A 19925-nucleotide genomic window follows, 5' to 3' on the forward strand; every position below is an offset into this window, starting at 1 on the left:
AACTGTCTCTGGGTGGAGGATAAGTCTGTGAACCAATGAGCAGACAGTGCTGAGGGGGCGGGCGGCAGCATTTTGGCAGACAGGGAGACGTGAAATCTCTGTGTCATTCAGTGCAGCACTGCTAGCTAGGAGGCTTAGAGCCTTTTTAATACCCGATACTTCAGTTTGTGATACAAGCGCCAGAATCGGTACAGATACTCCTTAGACATTACTATGTTCCAATATGCAGCCTTGTGTCCTCCACTTGTGCTTGTGGCCTCGTACCAGGAAGCAATATGTAATGATGACATCACTGACAACAGCATTATATTTCAATATCTCGCAAAAGCTCAATTGTAAAGTAATTTTCTCATTTGCAAACTGGATGGTGAATGAAGAATAGTCCCCCCAAAATAGTTTTGGCTTGGCTGACAGCTGGGAAACTTTATTGTTTTCTCAACGGAGGCGGAGGCGGAGCCAGGAGGCGGGGTGAGGCATTTTGGAAGCACCCTATTTTCAAAAAGTATGTGGGCCTCTTCAAATTCAAGATGGCTGCCCATTTTGGGCAGTCATGGGTGAGCGGTTAGGGCGTCAGACTTGCAACCCAGAGGTTGCCGGTTCGACTCCCGACCCGCCAGGTTGGTGGGGGGAGTAATCAACCAGTGCTCTCCCCCATCCTCCTCCATGACTGAGGTACCCTGAGCATGGTACCGTCCCACCGCACTGCTCCCCATGGGGCGCCACTGAGGGCTGCCCCCTTGCACGGGTGAGGCATAAATGCAATTTCGTTGTGTGCAGTGTTCACTTGTGTGCTGTGGAGTGCTGTGTCACAATGACAATGGGAGTTGGAGTTTCCCAATGGGCTTTCACTTTCACTTTTCACTACATTTTCCAAGATGTCCGCAATACAGATATGAATTAGCAACTGAAACAACTGTTCAAATGGTGATACAAGCACTGAAATTGTCACAGATACTCCTTAGACACACTTCTTTTTGAAAAGACATGCAGGCCACTTGAAATCCAAGATGGCCGTCCATTTTCCAAGGTGGCCACCATACATATTAGTGGAGTCGGTTACGGGACAAAAAGGGCAAACTTTTTTCAAAAGCGTGAAACTTTGCACGATGCTTCCGTAGGACCCCCTCAAGTGAATAATACATGTACATATCAAGTGTCAGTGACAGCTTGGATTATCTACCTCCTATAAGGCCATTACAAAATAAAATGTTTTCTGATTTGTGTTCAGACATGTATATCTCAAGTCCTAAGTGTACTGTGGAGTGATAGGGGCCTTCATGCTTAGGAAATTATGAATAATCAATATGCAATACACCATACATACAGTATACTGACAAATACTTACTGTTTTAAAAGAGCAAAATGGTAACATGCCTGTTTTCTGTTCTACTTTGGGCTTAAACCTAGATGCCATGTTGGCTAACTAACCACTTAATTTATTGATTGCTTGTTATTTTTTATTTGTGTTTGTGGTCCTTTGTTTAAAACATGTCTGACTGCCTTAGCTCTCTCACACAATCAAAAAGTCTTTCAAAAACTTTAAACAACAGCATGTTGAAATCCCATTGGCTTTGGAGTAGGGATGCAAATGATTAATCGACTTTAGATTAATTGTTGAGCAAGAGGTTGCTCGATCAAAATGTATTAATTGCGATTAATCGCTAGAGGGCGCTTGAGACTGTTGAGTAGTTCTGCGCCGTCGGGCTGTTTAGAACGCTCCGCCTCGTCCATTATTTCCCTTGATATCGGGGGCACCTCGTCGGCCGCTATTCCATACGTACTGTATGCTACTGTACTGTAATGTACTGTACTGTACTGCACCGTACTATATGCTACTGTACTGTGCTGTGCTGTACTGCACCATACTATATGCCACTGTACTGTGCTGTACTCTACTGTACTGTACTGCACCGTACTGAATGCTACTGTACTGTACTGTGCTGTACTGCACCGTACTATATGCCACTGTACTGTGCTGTACTCTACTGTACTGTACATGCACCATACTGTATGCTACTGTACTGTACTGCAGTGTACTGTACTTAACTTTATGGCACCATACTGTATGCTACTGTACTATGGTAGACTATCCTTCCTCCCATACTATTTGTGTGCCTTGCATATCAAGAAAATGAGTACCGGTAATGATTTACTTTTATAGTAGGCCTATATACCATATGAGAATTGTTGTTTTATATACGTAGATATTTCTCCTATGGCAGGGGTCAGGAACCTATGGCTCTAGAGCCACATGTAGATCTTTTGGTAACTGTATATGGCTCTTACTTATCTATGGTTGCCAACCATCCCTTGAAATATGGAATCGTCCTGTATTTATAAATAAAAGTATGGGTTCCATATTGAGTTGAAACGGGACAAGGGAGAATAAAAAGTGTTAAAATGCAGCAAATTACATCTAAGAAATGCAAAATTCTCCCAGACCCTCGCCATAATGAAGTTGACAGTTTGCAACCCTATACTTAGCTGTTATCAATAAAAGTAATAACTTGAAAGTACACTCTAAAATTGTTGGGCTTATTGAAATACATGCTTTATTCAGTACTATACTGTACTTTACTATACTGAACCATACTGTATGCTACTGTACTGTACTGTACTGCACTCTACTCTACAGTACTGTACTGTATGCTACTGTACTGTACTGTACTGTACTGCACCGTACTGTAGGCTACTGTACTGTACTGTGCTGTACTGCACCGTACTATTAGGCCGGGAGCTACGTATACCCCTCAGGATGTTTTTTGCTTACTTTTTTTCACTATGATTTCCTGTTAGTATATACCCTAGGCCATAATGAGTTGATAGGGTGCACTCCCAACTCGGCCCCGTTTGGTCTCAGGGCCCAAAAAAACATCTTTTAAGGAAAAGCTGCAGGCGAAATTATATACTTGTAAATATTAAGGTACTGCAACTGCAGAAATGGTCATAGAACCATTGAAATTGTCATGGGTCATCCTGTCACATAGGGGAACCAACCTGAAAAAATTTTCAGGACTTGGGGATTTTCTTCTGTCAAATATCATCTTCAACATACCCAAAAATCCCCAAAAATGCTTGTCCGCCTGACAAATTGTCTTCAAATTTGATCATTTTCAACTCTGTTATGATATGCATTAGTCCCTCAAATGTGAATGAAAAACTACCCAAGTTCATGAGCTTCAATTTAAGTCCAAGAGGACCTTTCTAGCTAGAGTAAAACAGCTGCTATGTCCAAAGTTATTCACAATAACCTATACGAAAATAGTAGCCTACTGGCCTGGCTGGTCACTTTCATTACCAATTTGTATGGGACTTTGAACAACAATATTACATAAACCATACCTTGACTTGAGAATTGCAGGAATGAAAGTATTAAGTGAATAGCTTCAACTATTGGTGGACTGTGAACAGGATGCAACACGTGGTACTATCACACAAAAGGAATGAATAAAATGACAAATTTATTTAAGGAATGGTTTGTACAGCAGTAGTTTAGAATGTGAAAAATAACTTTTAATGATCATTTAATAATCCTCATCATCCTGTTCCTAATAAATCCACATTTGTATGACTTTCATATGTCATGTCTTGTTCATCCGTGTCCTCTGCCAATACATCAATCAGAGCTTTTCAGATTACATCACCCTCAAACCATAGAGATTCAAGCTTCCCAGTATCTGTGTTTATGCGAAACCCATGGTCAAGTGGACTTGGGTAATGGGTAATGCTCATGGGCCCTATCCCCTGACCTATCCCCTAATTCTGACACCATACTCCATCTCAAAAATTGATGTTTAGTGGTGCATAAAAAACAACAACAAAGTGAAAGGCATGAACCACATGATCAAAGATGCTGAGAATGTGCAACTTCCTCCTCAAGGCCAATATTCTTTCATTCAGGATGGAAACAGAAGGAACATTTACAAGTCTACCTGCATCAGCTGAAACAATATTTAGCACAGACACGTACGTGAACTGTCTTCATTAACCAAAATCAACTGACAACGGGCTCAAGGCCTTTCTCACAAACGATGAAAACAAGAAGGCACTCATTCATTTACTACTGGAAAGTGTTGCACTGGTACCAGTTTTTGGCCCCAATACCGATATCTGATACCTGGCTTTGAAGTATCGGCCAATAACATACCGATACCACTTGGCGAACGACAACAAGAAAAAGAAGCCACATGCACTTGATGAATACTTTGTCTGAACGTAGTGAGCAGTGGTTTCACTGGAGCTGGTTGAAAGAGCTTTAGGTGTGGCAGTTTACGAACGTATGCTTCCTCATAATTAATTGTGTTAATTTGTGTTAAAGTGTGAAGTTAAAGGCTGTGTTCAAGTGTCATACAATCATCGGTAAATGGCATTGCTGCCCTACTTGTTGGTACTCACCAGATTTTTTGCAGGAACACATTGCCACTGTTCTGGCTCTACATACCTTCAATGGTGTTGACTGCATGTCAGCATTCAAAAGCAAAGGAAAAGTGTGACCAATGAAGTTATTGAATCAAACATCAAATTTCCTCGAAGTCTTTGCAGAAGGAGGAAACTCATTTGATCTTGATAAACAGCTCGTCAATGATGTTAAGGAGTTCACCTACTTACTGTATGGATTTAGTCAGCGAGTGAAAATCATTGATCGAAGCAAGAGAAATTAAACTAAAGAAGATGTCTGGGTCAAACCTTCAAGCTCACCAGGGTCTCTTAATTGACCTATCAACTTTCCCACCGTGCAAGAAGGTCCCTCAACGGTGCTTTCCCTGGTGCTGTTCACCCTGTAAACCACAGACTTCAACTACAACTCAAAGACCTGCCATATGCAAAAGTTCTCAGATGACTCCGCTATTGTTGCATTAAAGATGGACAGGAGGGGAAGTACAGAGGCCAGGAGGAGAACTTTGTCAGATGGTGCCGAATCAACCAGCTGCAGCTGAACACCACCAAAACCAAAGAAATGGTGATTGACTTCAGGCGAACCACCCCACCCCTGGTGCCTGTCTCTATCGAGGGGAGACAGAAGCGACAGTCTGCACACATAAGTACCTGGGTGTACACCTGGACAATAAACTGGACTGGTCTGCTAACTCAAAAGCACTGTACAGGAAACAGAGCAACAGACTACGGCAGATGTTCTATCAGCCTGTCATGGACAGTTGTGGCATGCTGGGGTGGTAGCATTAGGAGAGCAGATGCTGGGCGCCTTGACAGGCTGGTGAGGAAAGCTGTGTCTGTTGTAGGCACAGAACTGGAGGCTCTCACTATCACAGCTGAGAATAGGACACTAAGCAGACTCTACTCTATAATGGACAAATGGACAATCACCCCCTGTACCCAGTCTTTGACCGCCAGAGAAGCCTGTTCAGTTACAGATTTCACACCATCTCCTGCAGGACAGACAGGCTACGGAGGTCCTTTGTCCCCAGGGCCATCCAATTATTCAACACCACATAGACGGACTCACAGAGATCATCATAGGCGACTGGACCGCATAAACCAACCTGCACATTTTATCTTTATGTCCAGAGCTCTGCTGCCAGGATCTTGTCTTTATGTCCAGAACTCTGCTGCCAGGATCCTCACAGGCACTAGACCCTGGCAGCACATAACCCCCATACTCAAGCAGCTTCACTGGCTCCCCATCAAGTCACGCATTACCTATAAAGTCCTCCTAACCTTCAAGTCCCTCCATGGTCTGACACCCCACTACCTCATTGACCTCCTCCATCCCTATGACCCCTCAAGATCCCTGCAGTCCTCTTCCAAGGGCCAGCTGGTCGTCCCTAGTACCAGGCTCAAGACCACCAGTGACAGAGCCTTCCATGTAGCTGCTCCTATTCTTTGGAACAATCTGCCCGACCACATCCAGAATACCCCCTCACTGACCATGTTTAAGCAACGCCTTAAGACACATCTCTTCCTGGAGGCTTATGGCTGCTAGTTCCACAAGCACATTCTTTACATGCACTCACACACACACACGCCCTGACGCGCACACACTCACACTTCCTATACAATACCTTGTGAAGCGACCTTGGGTGTTTTGAAAGTCACTATATATAAAACGAAAGTATTATTATTATCATTATCATCATTATATATCATTATATATATATGCCTCCGTGCTTCTACCTGAACTCCTATCCTACGCCTGGGTGTAACCGATTATTAATTTTTTGTGACTATGACGTCTGACACTCCAGGACAATTTTTTGGGCTCCTCTGTGCCACTTAGCTAAGGCACATGTGATAAATCCCTGGTACACTTTTTTTGGACACTAAATGACTAAATGTTTTTTTTTGTTTTTTTTTGCTGCTCCGTACCACAGAGAGAGAGAGATCTACCTGTGTGTGTGTGTGTGTGTGTGTGTGTGTGTGTGTGTGTGTGTGTGTGTGTGTGTGTGTGTGTGTGTGTGTGTGTGTGTGTGTGTGTGTGTGAGAGAGAGAGAGAGAGAGCGAGAGAGCGAGAGAGAGAGGAAGTGACATCTGCCTTGGGCTGAATGTATGTATGTAAGAGTGAGCTATATGGTTAATATGTAACGATGTGTGTGTCTTGTGTGTGTAATGGGTTTTTGTATTTATGTATGTGACACTTTCATTTCCCCCTGGGATTACTAAATGATACTCTACTCTACTCAAACAACACTTCATACTACAAACTTTCATGTGTGCAATGCATCTGAAAGAGAGCCCATGAGCATTACCCAGAGATCCCAAGTGCACTTGACCATGAGTTTCACCTAAACACATATGGGAAGCTTGAACCACTATGGTTTGAGGGCGATGTAATCCCAAAAGCTCTAATGTCTTGGCAGAGGAGGACAGAGATGAATATGACATGACTGATGAAATCCATACAACTGTGGATGAAGATGAGGAAGAGACGGATGATGATAACAAAGATTATAAATTATGATTAAAAGTTCTTATCTACATTCTAAACTACTGCTGTACAATACAAATCAGTCATTAAATACATATCACATTTGAGTCATTCCTTTTGTGTAATAGTATGTGTTGCATCCTGTTCACAGTCCACCAATAGGTGGTAACATTAGTTACTTTTGATGCTATTCACTTAATACTTTCATTCATGCAATTTTCAAGTCAAGGTCAAACACTTCAAAAATATGGTTTATGTCATATGTTCAAAGTACCAAACGAATTGGTAATGCCTGAAAGTGACTGAATGCCTGCCAGTAGGCTACTATTTTCGGATAGGCTATTGTGAATAACTTTGGACATAGCAGCTGTTGTACTCTAGCTAGAAAGGTCCTCTTGGACTTAAATTGAAGCTCATGAACTTGGGTAGTTTTTCATTTACATTTGAGGGACTAATGCATATCATAACAGAGTTGAAAATGATCAAATTTGAAGACAATTTGTCAGGCGGACAAGCATTTTTGGGGCTTTTTGGGTATGTTGAAGATGATATTTGACAGAAGAAAAGCCCCAAGCCCTGAAACGTTTTTCAGGTTGGTTCACCTATGTGACAGGATGACCCATGACAATTTACAGGGTTCTAGGACCATTTTTGCAGTTGCAGTACCTTAATATTTACAAGTATATAATTTCGCCTGCAGCTTTTCCTTAAAAGATGGTTTTTTGGGCCCTGAGACCAAACGGGGCCGAGTTGGGAGTGCACCCTATCAACTCGTTATGGCCCAGGGTATATACTAACAGGAAATCATAGTGAAAAAAAGTAAGCAAAAAACATCCTGAGGGGTATTCGTGGCTCCCGGCCTATATATGCCACTGTACTGTGCTGTACTCTACTGTACTGTACATGCACCATACTGTATGCTACTGTACTGTACTGCAGTGTACTGTACTGTACTTTACTATACGTCACCATACTGTATGCTATTGTACTATGGTAGACTATCCTTCCTCCCACACTATTTGTGTGCCTTGCATATCAAGAAAATGAGTACTGGTAATGATTTACTTTTATAGTAGGCCTATATACCATATGAGAATTGTTTTATATACGTAGATATTTCTCCTATGGGTAAGGGTGGCAAAGACCTACGATACATGTTGTCCATCAGCTGTCATTTTTGAAGTAGCAATTGAAGTACGCAATGATTACTGAGCTCACTGTAATACAACTTGAGACACAAGTACTAAGTGCGGACTTGTTTGCAAATTCCGGGAAAAAATTCACACACCTCTGCCTACTTACTCAACACCTACTTAGAAATCATTTCCATTTGATTTGAACTGAAGATATAGCCCACATGTATATCGAGTCATCTGTAATGCCATTCTTAAAGACTGAAATGCAGTCACTATAAGCATAATGCTACTTGTGAAAATGTAGAATTAGGTGATCTTATGGGTTCTTCATACATATGGCAGGAAATGGCGCAAAACCCGCAACCCATCTGACCTCGAAAAACTTAGATCTCTACTAGCCTCCTTCTCCGCCTCTGTAACAGCTGCCAAGACGACCTACTACAACGACAAGATCAGTAACACTACAGACCCACGTAAGTTGTTTTCTACATTCAAGTCACTGCTCAACCCTCCCCCCCTCCTGCGCCCACAGGCCTGAACCCAGACAACTTTGCCACCTTCTTCACGGAAAAGACGGCTAGCTCCAGCCCGCAAGCCCGTTTTTGTTGGCCGGGGGCAGATTTTTAAAATTTGATTGAACATGGCCCGCACATTACATTTGACCTACCGGTACATTGTAACTCTGTTGCAATTCTGAGTTTGAACACCAGATGGCGCCACCCGCTAAAACCTCCACTTCCACTAGTTGTTGCTGTATTAGCCCTATCAGAGAAACAAGGGGAAAATGATAGTTGCTAATAGGGCTGCACGGTATGTCGGTATAAAAAAGTAAGCAATGAGCAATGCATTCTAACAAACACAGATGAACTAGTTTGCAAAATGTGTTATATGCATGGGGACCCAGACCTTCACTCCGAGTTCAGGATGACATAACTGGGAACTAAAGCATGCTGCTAAGATAAGTTTCAATTGGGGCCGGGGCACTTTTGGTACTTTTTTCCATCACCTTGTTAATAAAATAAGATGTAATTGGCGGTTCGGTAGTAGCCTAATCATATTATTTGTGTTGTCATTTTCTTCATTATGGCAGCACCGTCTGTCACCAAATAACACGAGCCAGTTACGGCAACAGCTGCTTATAATCACTCCAAACTGAATAGCGGTTAGCGTTAGTGATTGCTTAGCATTTCTATTTGTAACTTGAACTCACAGTTGGAATAGTATCATGTTGTGCTGTATGCACATTTCGTATAAGTGACATTGTTTTTTGATTGCTTTGTGAATCCATCCTGTAAAATGGCACTTTTTAGGAGAAAAAACAGAGCAGATAAACCCATCTCCCTAGAGCCCTACTTATTTTGTTTGTTTGTCTATCAATGTGGAGATAAATTGGCAAAAACATGGTCCTCCTCAACTGTCATAGCTGATGCGTAACACCATTGACGGTAACACGGCTTGACATTTCAGCCATTTTCATGGTGTTGTACTAACTGAGGACCTCAGAAGTGCCACCACAACACCTTAATCAATTCATGTATTTGTATGCTTTATCTGTGTTTTTATACATGTGATTTCTAATTCAGATTCTTATGAATATGTTGATAACAAAGTTGACAGGCAAAGTTTGCAATCGTCTTGGGCAAAACAAGTTTCTTTACATGCTAATATGAAGACTGAATCTGACATTTGGAAAACAGGACGGCATGAAAACGCCCAAAACCAGTATTAAATATTCATTCTTGCTGAGGGAAATAATGTTATGTCTTGACTGTTTGTATTATATGACAAATAAATGTGTGCTAATGTCCAAAAACATCATTGGGTGCAGTTAAACCTCTGGGCGCCACAGGTTTTTGCCCAAAACTGATGATTTTGACATGTTATATTCAAAAGGCTGTGGGTTGACATAGATAATCGATAGAGCCATTAATGAGACAAATATTGAAGATGACCCAAAGTTTATTTTAGGAGTAAATTATCCCATGTAATTTGCATATAATGACCTCATATGGTGTCGGCCATTTTGAATTTATAATGAGTTATTGCATATTTTTGCTTGTTTTCAAAATATTTTAAATAATTTATCCAATTTAATTGATAAAACTTCCCCAGACACCTTCACTATTAATTTCTGTACATACATTTTGGTCTAGAAAGCAATAAATTGTACACTAAAAGTGTAATTTGTAACTAATATATTGCAACATTGTAGTACAGTGACAAACACAAGTGAATGGACGGTTGCCTTTTTGCCTGTAGGGGCTGGACTATGAAGGTGACAAGTTATTTTTAGTGCATGGAAACCCTTCACAGCAATGCCCAACATACAGATTCAATCCACACTAGGGGTAGTATTTGCATTTTGTCCATCTGTGGATATTTGAACCAAGTACAGCAGGCCTACAGTAGCCTACAGTAGGCCCCTAGGCCTGTCAGCGTACACCCTGAAGGACTCTGGGTATGGGCTACATTTCTAAAAACTTGTGCAAATATCTATTCAAACCAAGTGTTACATTTACTGATATACAAATAAATGATATAAGGAAAGTGTGTGTGTGGGGGGGGACACACACCATATATCGCCCATATCTTTCTGATGCACCAAACCCCAGCTGGTATCACACTTTTTTGTTGCTAATAGACTCAGTCAGGTCACAATTGGACATAATTATTACTATTATTATATTATTAGAATAGCATTGCTATTTATTTAGACCTGCAGTCGGCAAAATCAGTGTCGAGTAGCGTGAACTGTGCTTCCGTTTTGCACCGAGTAGAATGCACACGAGACCTCTGTGTCTCAGGCGCATACTCCTCTCACTCCACATCCCCCGCTGTTGGCAGGAATATGCGCACTTATTTTGTCTTCATTTACTTTTCTACTTAGTATACAAGCTCTTCTACAAACATCCTGACCACTGTTACCCTCCAGGTGTTGAATATTGACTCTGTAACAGGCAAGTTACGACGCGTGTTTCATTCCCCTGCCGTTTCAATGAACGTCACCAGTAGCGACAGTAGGCTATGCTATACAAAGCAGCACGAAATTACCTCGCATCTCGATCGGAAAAACCTTCCCTTCCTCAATATATAAGTCTCCTGCAGAAACGAACACTTCTATTGTGTACTTACAAGTGAATGAATGAAGGGTTTTCTTGTTACAGTCCCCATGATCAACAAATAGGCTGTCGATAGTCTCCCTCAGGCAACAGTAACATTGGGAAGTATAGGCCTACCGCGGCAGAAAATACACTCCTGTTTGCATATGCCCACCCACGGGGACCCCGGTTCGAGTCCGGTCGGGGTCATATCCCGATCCTCCCCTGTCTCTCTGTCCCATTCGCTTCCTGTCACCATCTTCGACAGTCCTAATAAAGCCCCTAAAAATATATATATTTTTTAAAAGTATGTCCACATAAGTTAGTGTGGGGCGTTCTCTTGACCGGCACCCATGCAACGGTTCCCACAGCACCAGTTTGCTGGCTGGCAGTTCTTGGTGCCTTTGGCAGTGTCCTGCAAGTCTCATTCTCCTTACAGCAATTTTCTCGCTCACCCTTGGTATTCCCTCGTACAGAATGTTGTTGGTTACATGTGCACTATCGCTGATGTTAAGCACTGCACGCAGCATATTCCCTTAACAAAGTTCCTTGATTATGACTTATAAACAGTAGTGTATTATAACAGCAGTGTATTTGTCCAGTCGCCCATCAGTCAATAAACGGAAGACGTACTCTGCATACTGTTATAGTATACAGTACACAAAAAAATGAAAGATGAATTTTAAGTAAAGTTACACCAAAACAATCTGAAAATATATGGTTCGGGGGCGCTGTCGCGCAGCGCGCTAAGCCCCCCACATTTGGGCTTGCATGCCCGCCCCATTGGGACCCTGGTTCGAGTCCGGACGGGGTCATTTCCCAATCCTCCCCCATCTCTCTCACCCACTCATTTTCTGTCAGCATCTCATACTATCCTGTCAATAAAGGCACAAAAAGCCCCTAAAAATATATTTTTTTTTAAAAAAGAAAAGAAAGAAAGAAAATATATGGTTCAGCATTTCTATTTGTAATCATAGTAACATTGACAGACCTAGTTTCACAACTACAGTATCTTGTGTCTTGACACTTTGACCAAGCCTCAATATGAGACCAAAGGTTATCCCTTAGTGTTGTATTGTGAAGCAAAAGGCCACGACTGACAATGTCAGCCACGACTGACTGACAAAGGGTGACAATTATGTTCAAGACAGAAAAAAGTTAAGGGCTAGACCACCTGGCATTATGATGTACTTTGACTTGGGTATGTGCCACAGTATTGATCTGTTAAGTCTATAGGCCTACGTTGCATAATCTTTGGAATACGCACATAGATACCTAACATGGTAATTCATTAGCCTGGCTCTCACCTGCCTGATCTCCAAAAATTCCGTGCTCCTGGACACGGATGTTAAGGACACGAAATCCGTGTCCAGGAGCACGGATTTTGCCAAAATTCCGTGCTCCTGGACACGGAATTGTTTTCCGTGCTTCTGGACACAGAATTGTTTTCCGTGATGGGCACACGGAAGTGCTTTCTATAGGCTATTACCACAGCACTGTGTAACTCTATCATTAGAAAATACATACCAAATGCTAATCCTAAACAAAATAATGCTATAGCAATTTAAGTTGTGCCCTGACCAAAACATTCCCTAACCTTAACCTGTCATTAAAGACATATTTTTGAGAAATACCTTTTCCAGTTGGTTGCTAGGCTATCCAATTCATATAATGAATGAAAGAAAAGTAGCTGTGCCCAGACCAAAACAATCCCTAACCCTTACCTGTCAGTAGGAAATGTTTTTTTTTTTTTGAGAAAAATATTTGAAATTAGAAAAATCCTGAGAAAACACAAGACTGTGGAAACATAGAGCTGTGGGAGTAGCCTATAGAGAGAGCACTTCTCTGTGTCCATCACGGAAAACAATTCCGTGTCCAGGGGCATAGAAAACAATTCCGGGTCCAGGAGCACGGAATTTTGGCAAAATCCGTGCTCCTGGACACGGATTTTGTGCCCTTAACATCCGTGTCCAGGAGCACGGAATTTTTGGAGATCATTTTGCTCTCACGCAGACCCTTTGTGCTTTTTGCATCTCCGTTAAACTTTGGACGGAATGAGATATTTTACAGCCTGTCCAATCAGAATCGTGGGGCGTGCTCGCAGGGTGGGGTATATACAAGTCAGTGGTTGAAGTAGTACGTGATTTAAAAAAGCCATATGAATTCTCCAATCAGGTTCGAGCTGTTTTGAACACACCTATGCCTTTCCAGAGCAAAGCAATTGACAATGTTCCAGATGGTTGGCAACAACCATCATGTGAGATGAGAACCAGGTTAGTAATTCATGCGACATACCCAATGCCCACATAGCTACTTAACACATTGAATTCCAAGCAAGTAACTTTATGAATATAGTTCCTTTGCTTTTTAAACTGAAAATCTACACAAAAACACCTTTTATGTACTTTCGGCCATTTTATCACAACACAGTATTTGATTTGTGATTACTGCATTGACTCAAGTTATGCACTTTCTGATTAATACCAGGACATTTACTTTTGTGAGTATGGGACATACAGTACATAAGGACATTTGAATATCAAAAGTCAAAATGTAAAAGCTTGACGATAAAGATATCACAGCAGGCGTGTTTTCGCGTAACAATGCTGGGCGAGTCCACATTTCTACTTAGGCGGGAATGACACTGCGACTTTTGCCAAGATTTTTCACTCGTACGACTTTTTGAGAATCGGTCGAGTTCTTGCTCAATCGGAGATCAATTGTGAGTCTCACATCGTGTAGTGTATATGGGGTAACGACAAGCGATTTCACCTCACAATTGTGCAATCATAGGGTCGCAAGAAAATCAAAACTGTTTGAAATTCTGAAATCCCCTTGTGAGTAAACCGTACAGTTGAAGCAGTGCTACAACCGGATTTGATACTACCATATGCACAAATTGACGAGACAGAGCAATTCGCTCTTGAGCGCCTCCTTGTCTCCACCTCAGGTGCACATTTCCCCTCCTCGTTTTTGTCATCTGGTCTTGCTCGCGTCCGACCGTCAGCTCGTATAGTGTGAGGACGTTAGTAGTGAGATGTGGACTTTTAAAACCTTTTTTTAAAACTTATATCTCGCAGTGTAAGCCTGCCTCTGACCACGTCGGGGTAGACCAGCATCACTTCACAATTAGGGTATTTGACTGTGTAATTTGACATTCACCCAGGGCTATTTCTATTATTCCAATATTTAATTTGGAAGCAGCTGGATTTCTGCTAGGGGCTTGAAAGACATTTAGTTCCTCAATTTGAACTTGGAAACTCAAACAGTGCATATGTAATAAAACATGCTATATTTCCTATATGTTTCCTGGAGCTAGTGATTTTTATGAAAATTGATGTAGAAACAAGCCGTCTTCACCCATTAACAGCTTAGAGCTTTTGAATGAGCATGTCTGAAGATGACGCAAATTAATTTGTGGCTTAACAAAAAAAAGTGGTCTAGATTGCTGGTATGCTAGCTAGACCAAGAGTCTGAAAATAGCATGGTATTTGGTGTTAGTATGGTAATTTCTTAATGTGTAGTTGAATACGTAATTTTGGACAATCATATGTCTTTGTGTTCGCATAGATTAATGAACCAAGACTCCCCAAAGCACAGTTTGTTGGCTTGGAACGTCAAACTGTTAAAAAGGAGTTGAGTTACGTTAATGATTATGCTTATCTGATATGGTTGTACAGTTTAATGCATTGATTTTTTTAGATAAGTAATTTTGCTCTTGCATTAATTACCTTTGTCCTAGTTGTACCCAGTACAGTACTAAATATAGTTATATCCCCACAGTATTCACTGTCATTAATTGGGTATAGGTGTTTTATGTCAGGGGTGGTTTCAGGTCCTTTGCATATTATGTGGAGCAAATACCTTATACAAAGACTGAGCAGGCCAACTGCTGGGCCCATGGGCACAAAGACGCTACTGCATGCAACTTTGCTTTACACAAGCCAACAGTTAACACGTTTATGCGGTTAACTGTTCCAAAACCAAGTCCATGGAAATCATATTTGCAACAAAAGATATGTGTAATAGTGGAACAAGATTCAGTCAATGTTTGCCAGTTACCAGAAAACTGAAAGTCTGGTATAAACTTGAATATGTATTGTTGGATAAGCACATATTTTTAAGTTGGCATGGGAGAGGCTTCATGCAAATTCAAGCTTATAACGCTCTGTTTGTCCTGCTCACATTACTGTTTGTGTGAAAGTGCCCTGATTGTATATTGTAAAAAAGAATCCATAAAGATGACTGTTCATCCAGGTAGGACATGTCAGCTCCTTTTTTTAACATGACTGCAAACAGAAGATTTTTTTTCTCATTCAAAAAGATTTATTCAAACCTTTTTACAACATATTTCAAGTTCAAGTTTCAATTGCTTAGTACATAGAGTCCGTGATACGCCTCATGCTACTGAATCTCATGTTGGGGTATCCCATGTTTCTATAGTTTCTGTACTCTCCAGGAGGGAAGTAATACTGTCTTCCTCTGTAGTTGGGATGCTCATACATGAGCCAGTTGCCCTCCATCACGTGGCAAGACTGGCACTGGTTCATACGGTAGCGATCCATCATGTTGTCACAGTCATCCATACACTCGTGCATCTGACCACCGAAGTTCTCCCTCTCGTACATCCTCATTCTGTAGTTTCCTCTGTGCTGTGAGTACAAGTAGACAGAAGGTTTGGTTACTAACTAATTCTATGCACAACATGCTTAATATACCTTAAACCAATTTTTCTAATCTGCACACATATTTTTTAGTTACCATGGGGATATGGCGGCAGGAATGGATAGAGTTGTTCCAACCCCACATGCTCATGTAGTCGGGGTACTCTCCCCTCCTCATGAAGTACTGGTTGCCCATGTAGTTGTTCTGGTCGTACATCATCCAGCAGCCATTGTGCACCCTGGCGGAGCCGCAGCGGCTGAGGTAGGGGGAGAAATCAGCACTGTCTCCACTGCAGTCCCAGGAGCGACCCTGGAAGTTCCTGTCCTCGTAGAAGGTGATCTGCAAAGAAAGTTTCTGTCTTTTATGATCCATAGCAGAGTAGATGGCAGTGAAAAGAATTCTGATTTTGTCGTTTCAGTGGATCTGAGGTTGTTTTTTAAAATCCAGAAGTAGCACTGATATCTTGTGAAAACCCCAATAGGAAATCCTGTTTTCCATTCCGGCTTCAGTTAAATTTGCTATGCCATACAGATTTAACTTATTTCTTTACCAAGCATTGCTTTTACAAGAGCTAAAACATTTATTTTCCTAACCTATATGATATAAAATGAACTGTAATTTAACTCGGCAGTATGAAATTAAATCTAACGTGTGGGAAATGCAGCTCTTACCTTTCCCATCATGATGACGGATTGTTTGTGTCTCCAAGCTAACTTGCCACTGCATTGCCCTCTGCTTGTTTATATACTGAACATCACTCTTAGCTACGTACTGTACTTTTGTTACAAAACCCTGAGTCATCAGACCAATCGTGTTGCAAAGGGACGTTTTTTTCAAAGCAGAACCCAAAGGGGCATTATTTAGTATTGAATGCATTTCAAATAATGGCAGTGTGGGTTCTTTGAATGAAAAGAAAAGAATGTGTTTTTACTATGATGTAACCCCCCTGAAATTAACCTCATTATTTACTTGTTCCTTTATTAATCTGTGAGGATATTAACTTGATTTATGTAGAGAACTGCATGAATTAATTTATGGTGTAAACCTCCTACTGTCTACTGCCATATTACATTCTAAATGAAATGACATTTTGACCCTGGGACAAAGATAATTTTTTATGGTATTGTGATTTAGATGGTATTGTGTGCCATCTGCCAGGGACTTAAAGTGTTATATCTCAATGAGTACTGTTCATATGCATACTGTTAGTAAATATTTGAGCAGAAATACTGCAATGACTCTTTCAGCGATCATTTATGTACAGTAGTGGTTGCCCCAGCAGGCCTATGATGCTGAAAGACAATATATACTGTATTTTAAATTATTTATTGTAATATTTAAATTTTGTGAAGTAAAATTTAATGACAAATGCTGGAGTAAAGCTGTGTAAGCTGCTGACACCTATATGGATATTTCTGAAAACTCTTGGCTTCTTGTTTACACATCTTGTTTACACATTTCAATTAAAAATATCCCATTTAGGGGACTAAAACGCACCTGGAGGTTTTTTTATCCACTTGTTGTGTTTTTACGTTAATGGATAAAAAATATCTGCATTTAAAGATGTACACATGTGTAATCAGCACCTACATTCTCTCATATGTATTTAATATTGTCCATTAAGAGTAACCCATAGCCTTCATTCATCAGCCCGTTTCATTCACTTTGTTGAAACTGGCTGGTCTCACACCATTATGGTGTTTTTAATTCTATTTTCATGGCTTGTAATTATTTTTTTAATTTAACCAGTTATTACTGTTTGGTCAATTGCTGAGCCACAAACTGACAACATTATAGACCACTGTTCTGATTGGCCCCTAGTGAACTTCTTGGTACTGCCAAAAGGTTGCCATGAAGTCACAACACAGCATTTGTAGAGCTACACTGTCTGCAGTAACCGTCTTCATCATGACAAAAGGCAGTCGCAAACAAAACATAATTTGAAGGGACACAACACTGATACAGGTGGCTTCATGGAGTTTTGTAGAGCAATTGAGGAAAACACTGAGCAAGCGTATGTGTGTGTGTGTGTGCAGTGGTGTAGTCTACTTTTTATGGTGGGTATACTGTATATTTGAGAATTTTTTGAAGTGGGTATACTGTATATATTTCTGCTATTCATAATAATGGATAAATCAATTTTAAGTGGGTATACTGAAATCCCTGAAATTTAGAAGTGGGTATACTCCGTATACCCGCGTTCTACGTAGTAGACTACACCACTGTGTGTGTGTGTCTTCCTCCATGTTGTCTCCACTTTGAGTTTCTATTTGCTCAATTTTGTATCTTGATCTTATTTTAGGCTATTCACTAGATCCATGGTTAAATACCGTACCCGATTGGTCATCAGGGCCTACGACCGCATGCTCTGAAATGCACTCATTGTCGATATGACATATATATTAATTGCTTTCTTTGCTTTGCTATCTCAATGCTCAATTTTGCACAGGTATTGGCAGTACCGTTTTGAAATGCTGACAGGATATATTGCACAACAATTGACCTCTCCGCTAGCACTGATGGATCTTCAAGCACAAAATATCAGCACTGGTAAAATTATATATTATTTACTGTCGAAAATGGCTACCTGATAATTCTCAACATTTTGCTTTGCTATTTAGTTGGCGCCTATGGGTTCATTTTGACAGCCTTATTTCCAGCACGTTAACATCCTGTCATAAGAGTGAGATGAAAGAGGTACAGACTAGATGTACCTTTGTACATTACTCACAAAACCAGGCTGCCCTGCACTGACACTGCACACATTTTAAGTTAAATAATATCTCATGGGCCTTGTCTGTCTTGTGCTAATCAGGGTTGCGTCTCTGGAAAAAAAAAGTACTGTAGTTAACGTTTTAGCAACTTTCATGAGTAGATACTGCATTAGTACTCCCATATCTCCAAAGGTAGCATATGAAATGAACTACTGCTTGAAGTAAGCTGGACTCCTAAGTTGTGGTGATTTTAAAAGTGAGGGGCCTCCTATCCGTATCTCGAATCACTTGAAGAAGTGTAGTTGGAGTATATCACTGAAGTCCAGACATCACCTTAGACGTCAGACACACCAAGGCCGAACGGAACGGAAGCGAGACGAATGAGGTCTTTCTGCTTAGTTTCAGCCGGTGTGTTCTACTTTGCCTTTCACACTGACAGCGTCGGCGTGCATGGCCAGTCCTGTTCAACGTGCGTGCTACTTTGCCATTCATTTCAATGAGACAGCACTGTTCGCAGGCGTGAAAAATACGCTCGAGTTCTTTTTTTCCAAATGCAGCACGAAGCGGAGCCGGCTCCCGCGCCGCTGACGCCCGACTACTGTCAGTTGGTGTGTAAGGACAGATATGTTTCCTTGTATTTTCACCAATGCCTGTAAAAATCGCTTCCGTCCCACGACGCTTTACCGCCCTACTGTGTAAACGACCTTAGCCACCTGAAGCAACCCACAGCGCTAGTCTACTTTAGAGTGGGACTCCACCCATAGCTTAACCTGCGGCACATATTTGACCACAAAAGTGTTAACATATCTCAATCATATGGTTCAAACACCGCAAAAATATGTACTGTACACAAAATCATGATTCAGCTGTATGTGTGCTCACAATACAAATTCATGTCATGTCATTTCTTTGTGAAAAACATATGCCATAGCATTGCGATTGAATAGCCTTTCATTTCGACGCCTATTTTGGAAGATAGTTACATTAAAAATTGTTGGTTACTTACACACAGGCACTACATCAAGTGTTAACTACTTGAGAAAAAATGTGTGCACACTTCCATTACGATAACGTAATTAGATAAGCTCTTGCCTGTAATGCGAGCTGTGTACCACACAAGTTCGAATCCGCACTGAAGTTTGACGAGCAGAAGATGTAAAGTCATGTTTTATACCCCAGAGCATAACATTCAATTTCCCTTGACTGCACGCATGTGTTTTGCGTAAAAGAAATGATCTAGCTGCGCCAGATATTTTCCACATGCATATCTTAATTGTATGATTTCAATGTTTGAACAAGGAAGTGTTTTTTTGCAGAGGAAACAGCTGAGTAATGAGATCAGCAAAACACATGGTTGTCTTCCAATCAAAAGGGCCATTCATGCTTATCTCTTTTTGCTTCCATGTTCACACACTATAGTGATGAGAAA

At 41.0% G+C, this 19925-nt stretch overlaps 2 protein-coding genes across 2 annotated transcripts in view; one reads left to right on the forward strand and one right to left on the reverse strand.

Moving 5' to 3' along the window:
- Positions 1-19925, forward strand: part of LOC134461304 (gamma-crystallin S-1-like) — a 383074-nt gene that overhangs the window by 229499 nt on the left and 133650 nt on the right. The gene's annotated exons all lie outside the window — the stretch shown is intronic.
- LOC134461306 (gamma-crystallin M2-like) lies at positions 15491-16564 on the reverse strand. Its single transcript, XM_063214136.1, has 3 exons — positions 16454-16564; positions 15879-16121; positions 15491-15769 (listed from the first exon to the last, which is right to left on the reverse strand). The coding sequence occupies exons 1-3, from the start codon at positions 16463-16465 to the stop codon at positions 15491-15493; spliced, it is 534 nt and encodes a 177-aa protein (XP_063070206.1). The 5' UTR covers positions 16466-16564.

Source organism: Engraulis encrasicolus, chromosome 13, assembly GCF_034702125.1.
Source record: "Engraulis encrasicolus isolate BLACKSEA-1 chromosome 13, IST_EnEncr_1.0, whole genome shotgun sequence".
Classification (NCBI taxonomy): Eukaryota; Metazoa; Chordata; class Actinopteri; order Clupeiformes; family Engraulidae; genus Engraulis; species Engraulis encrasicolus.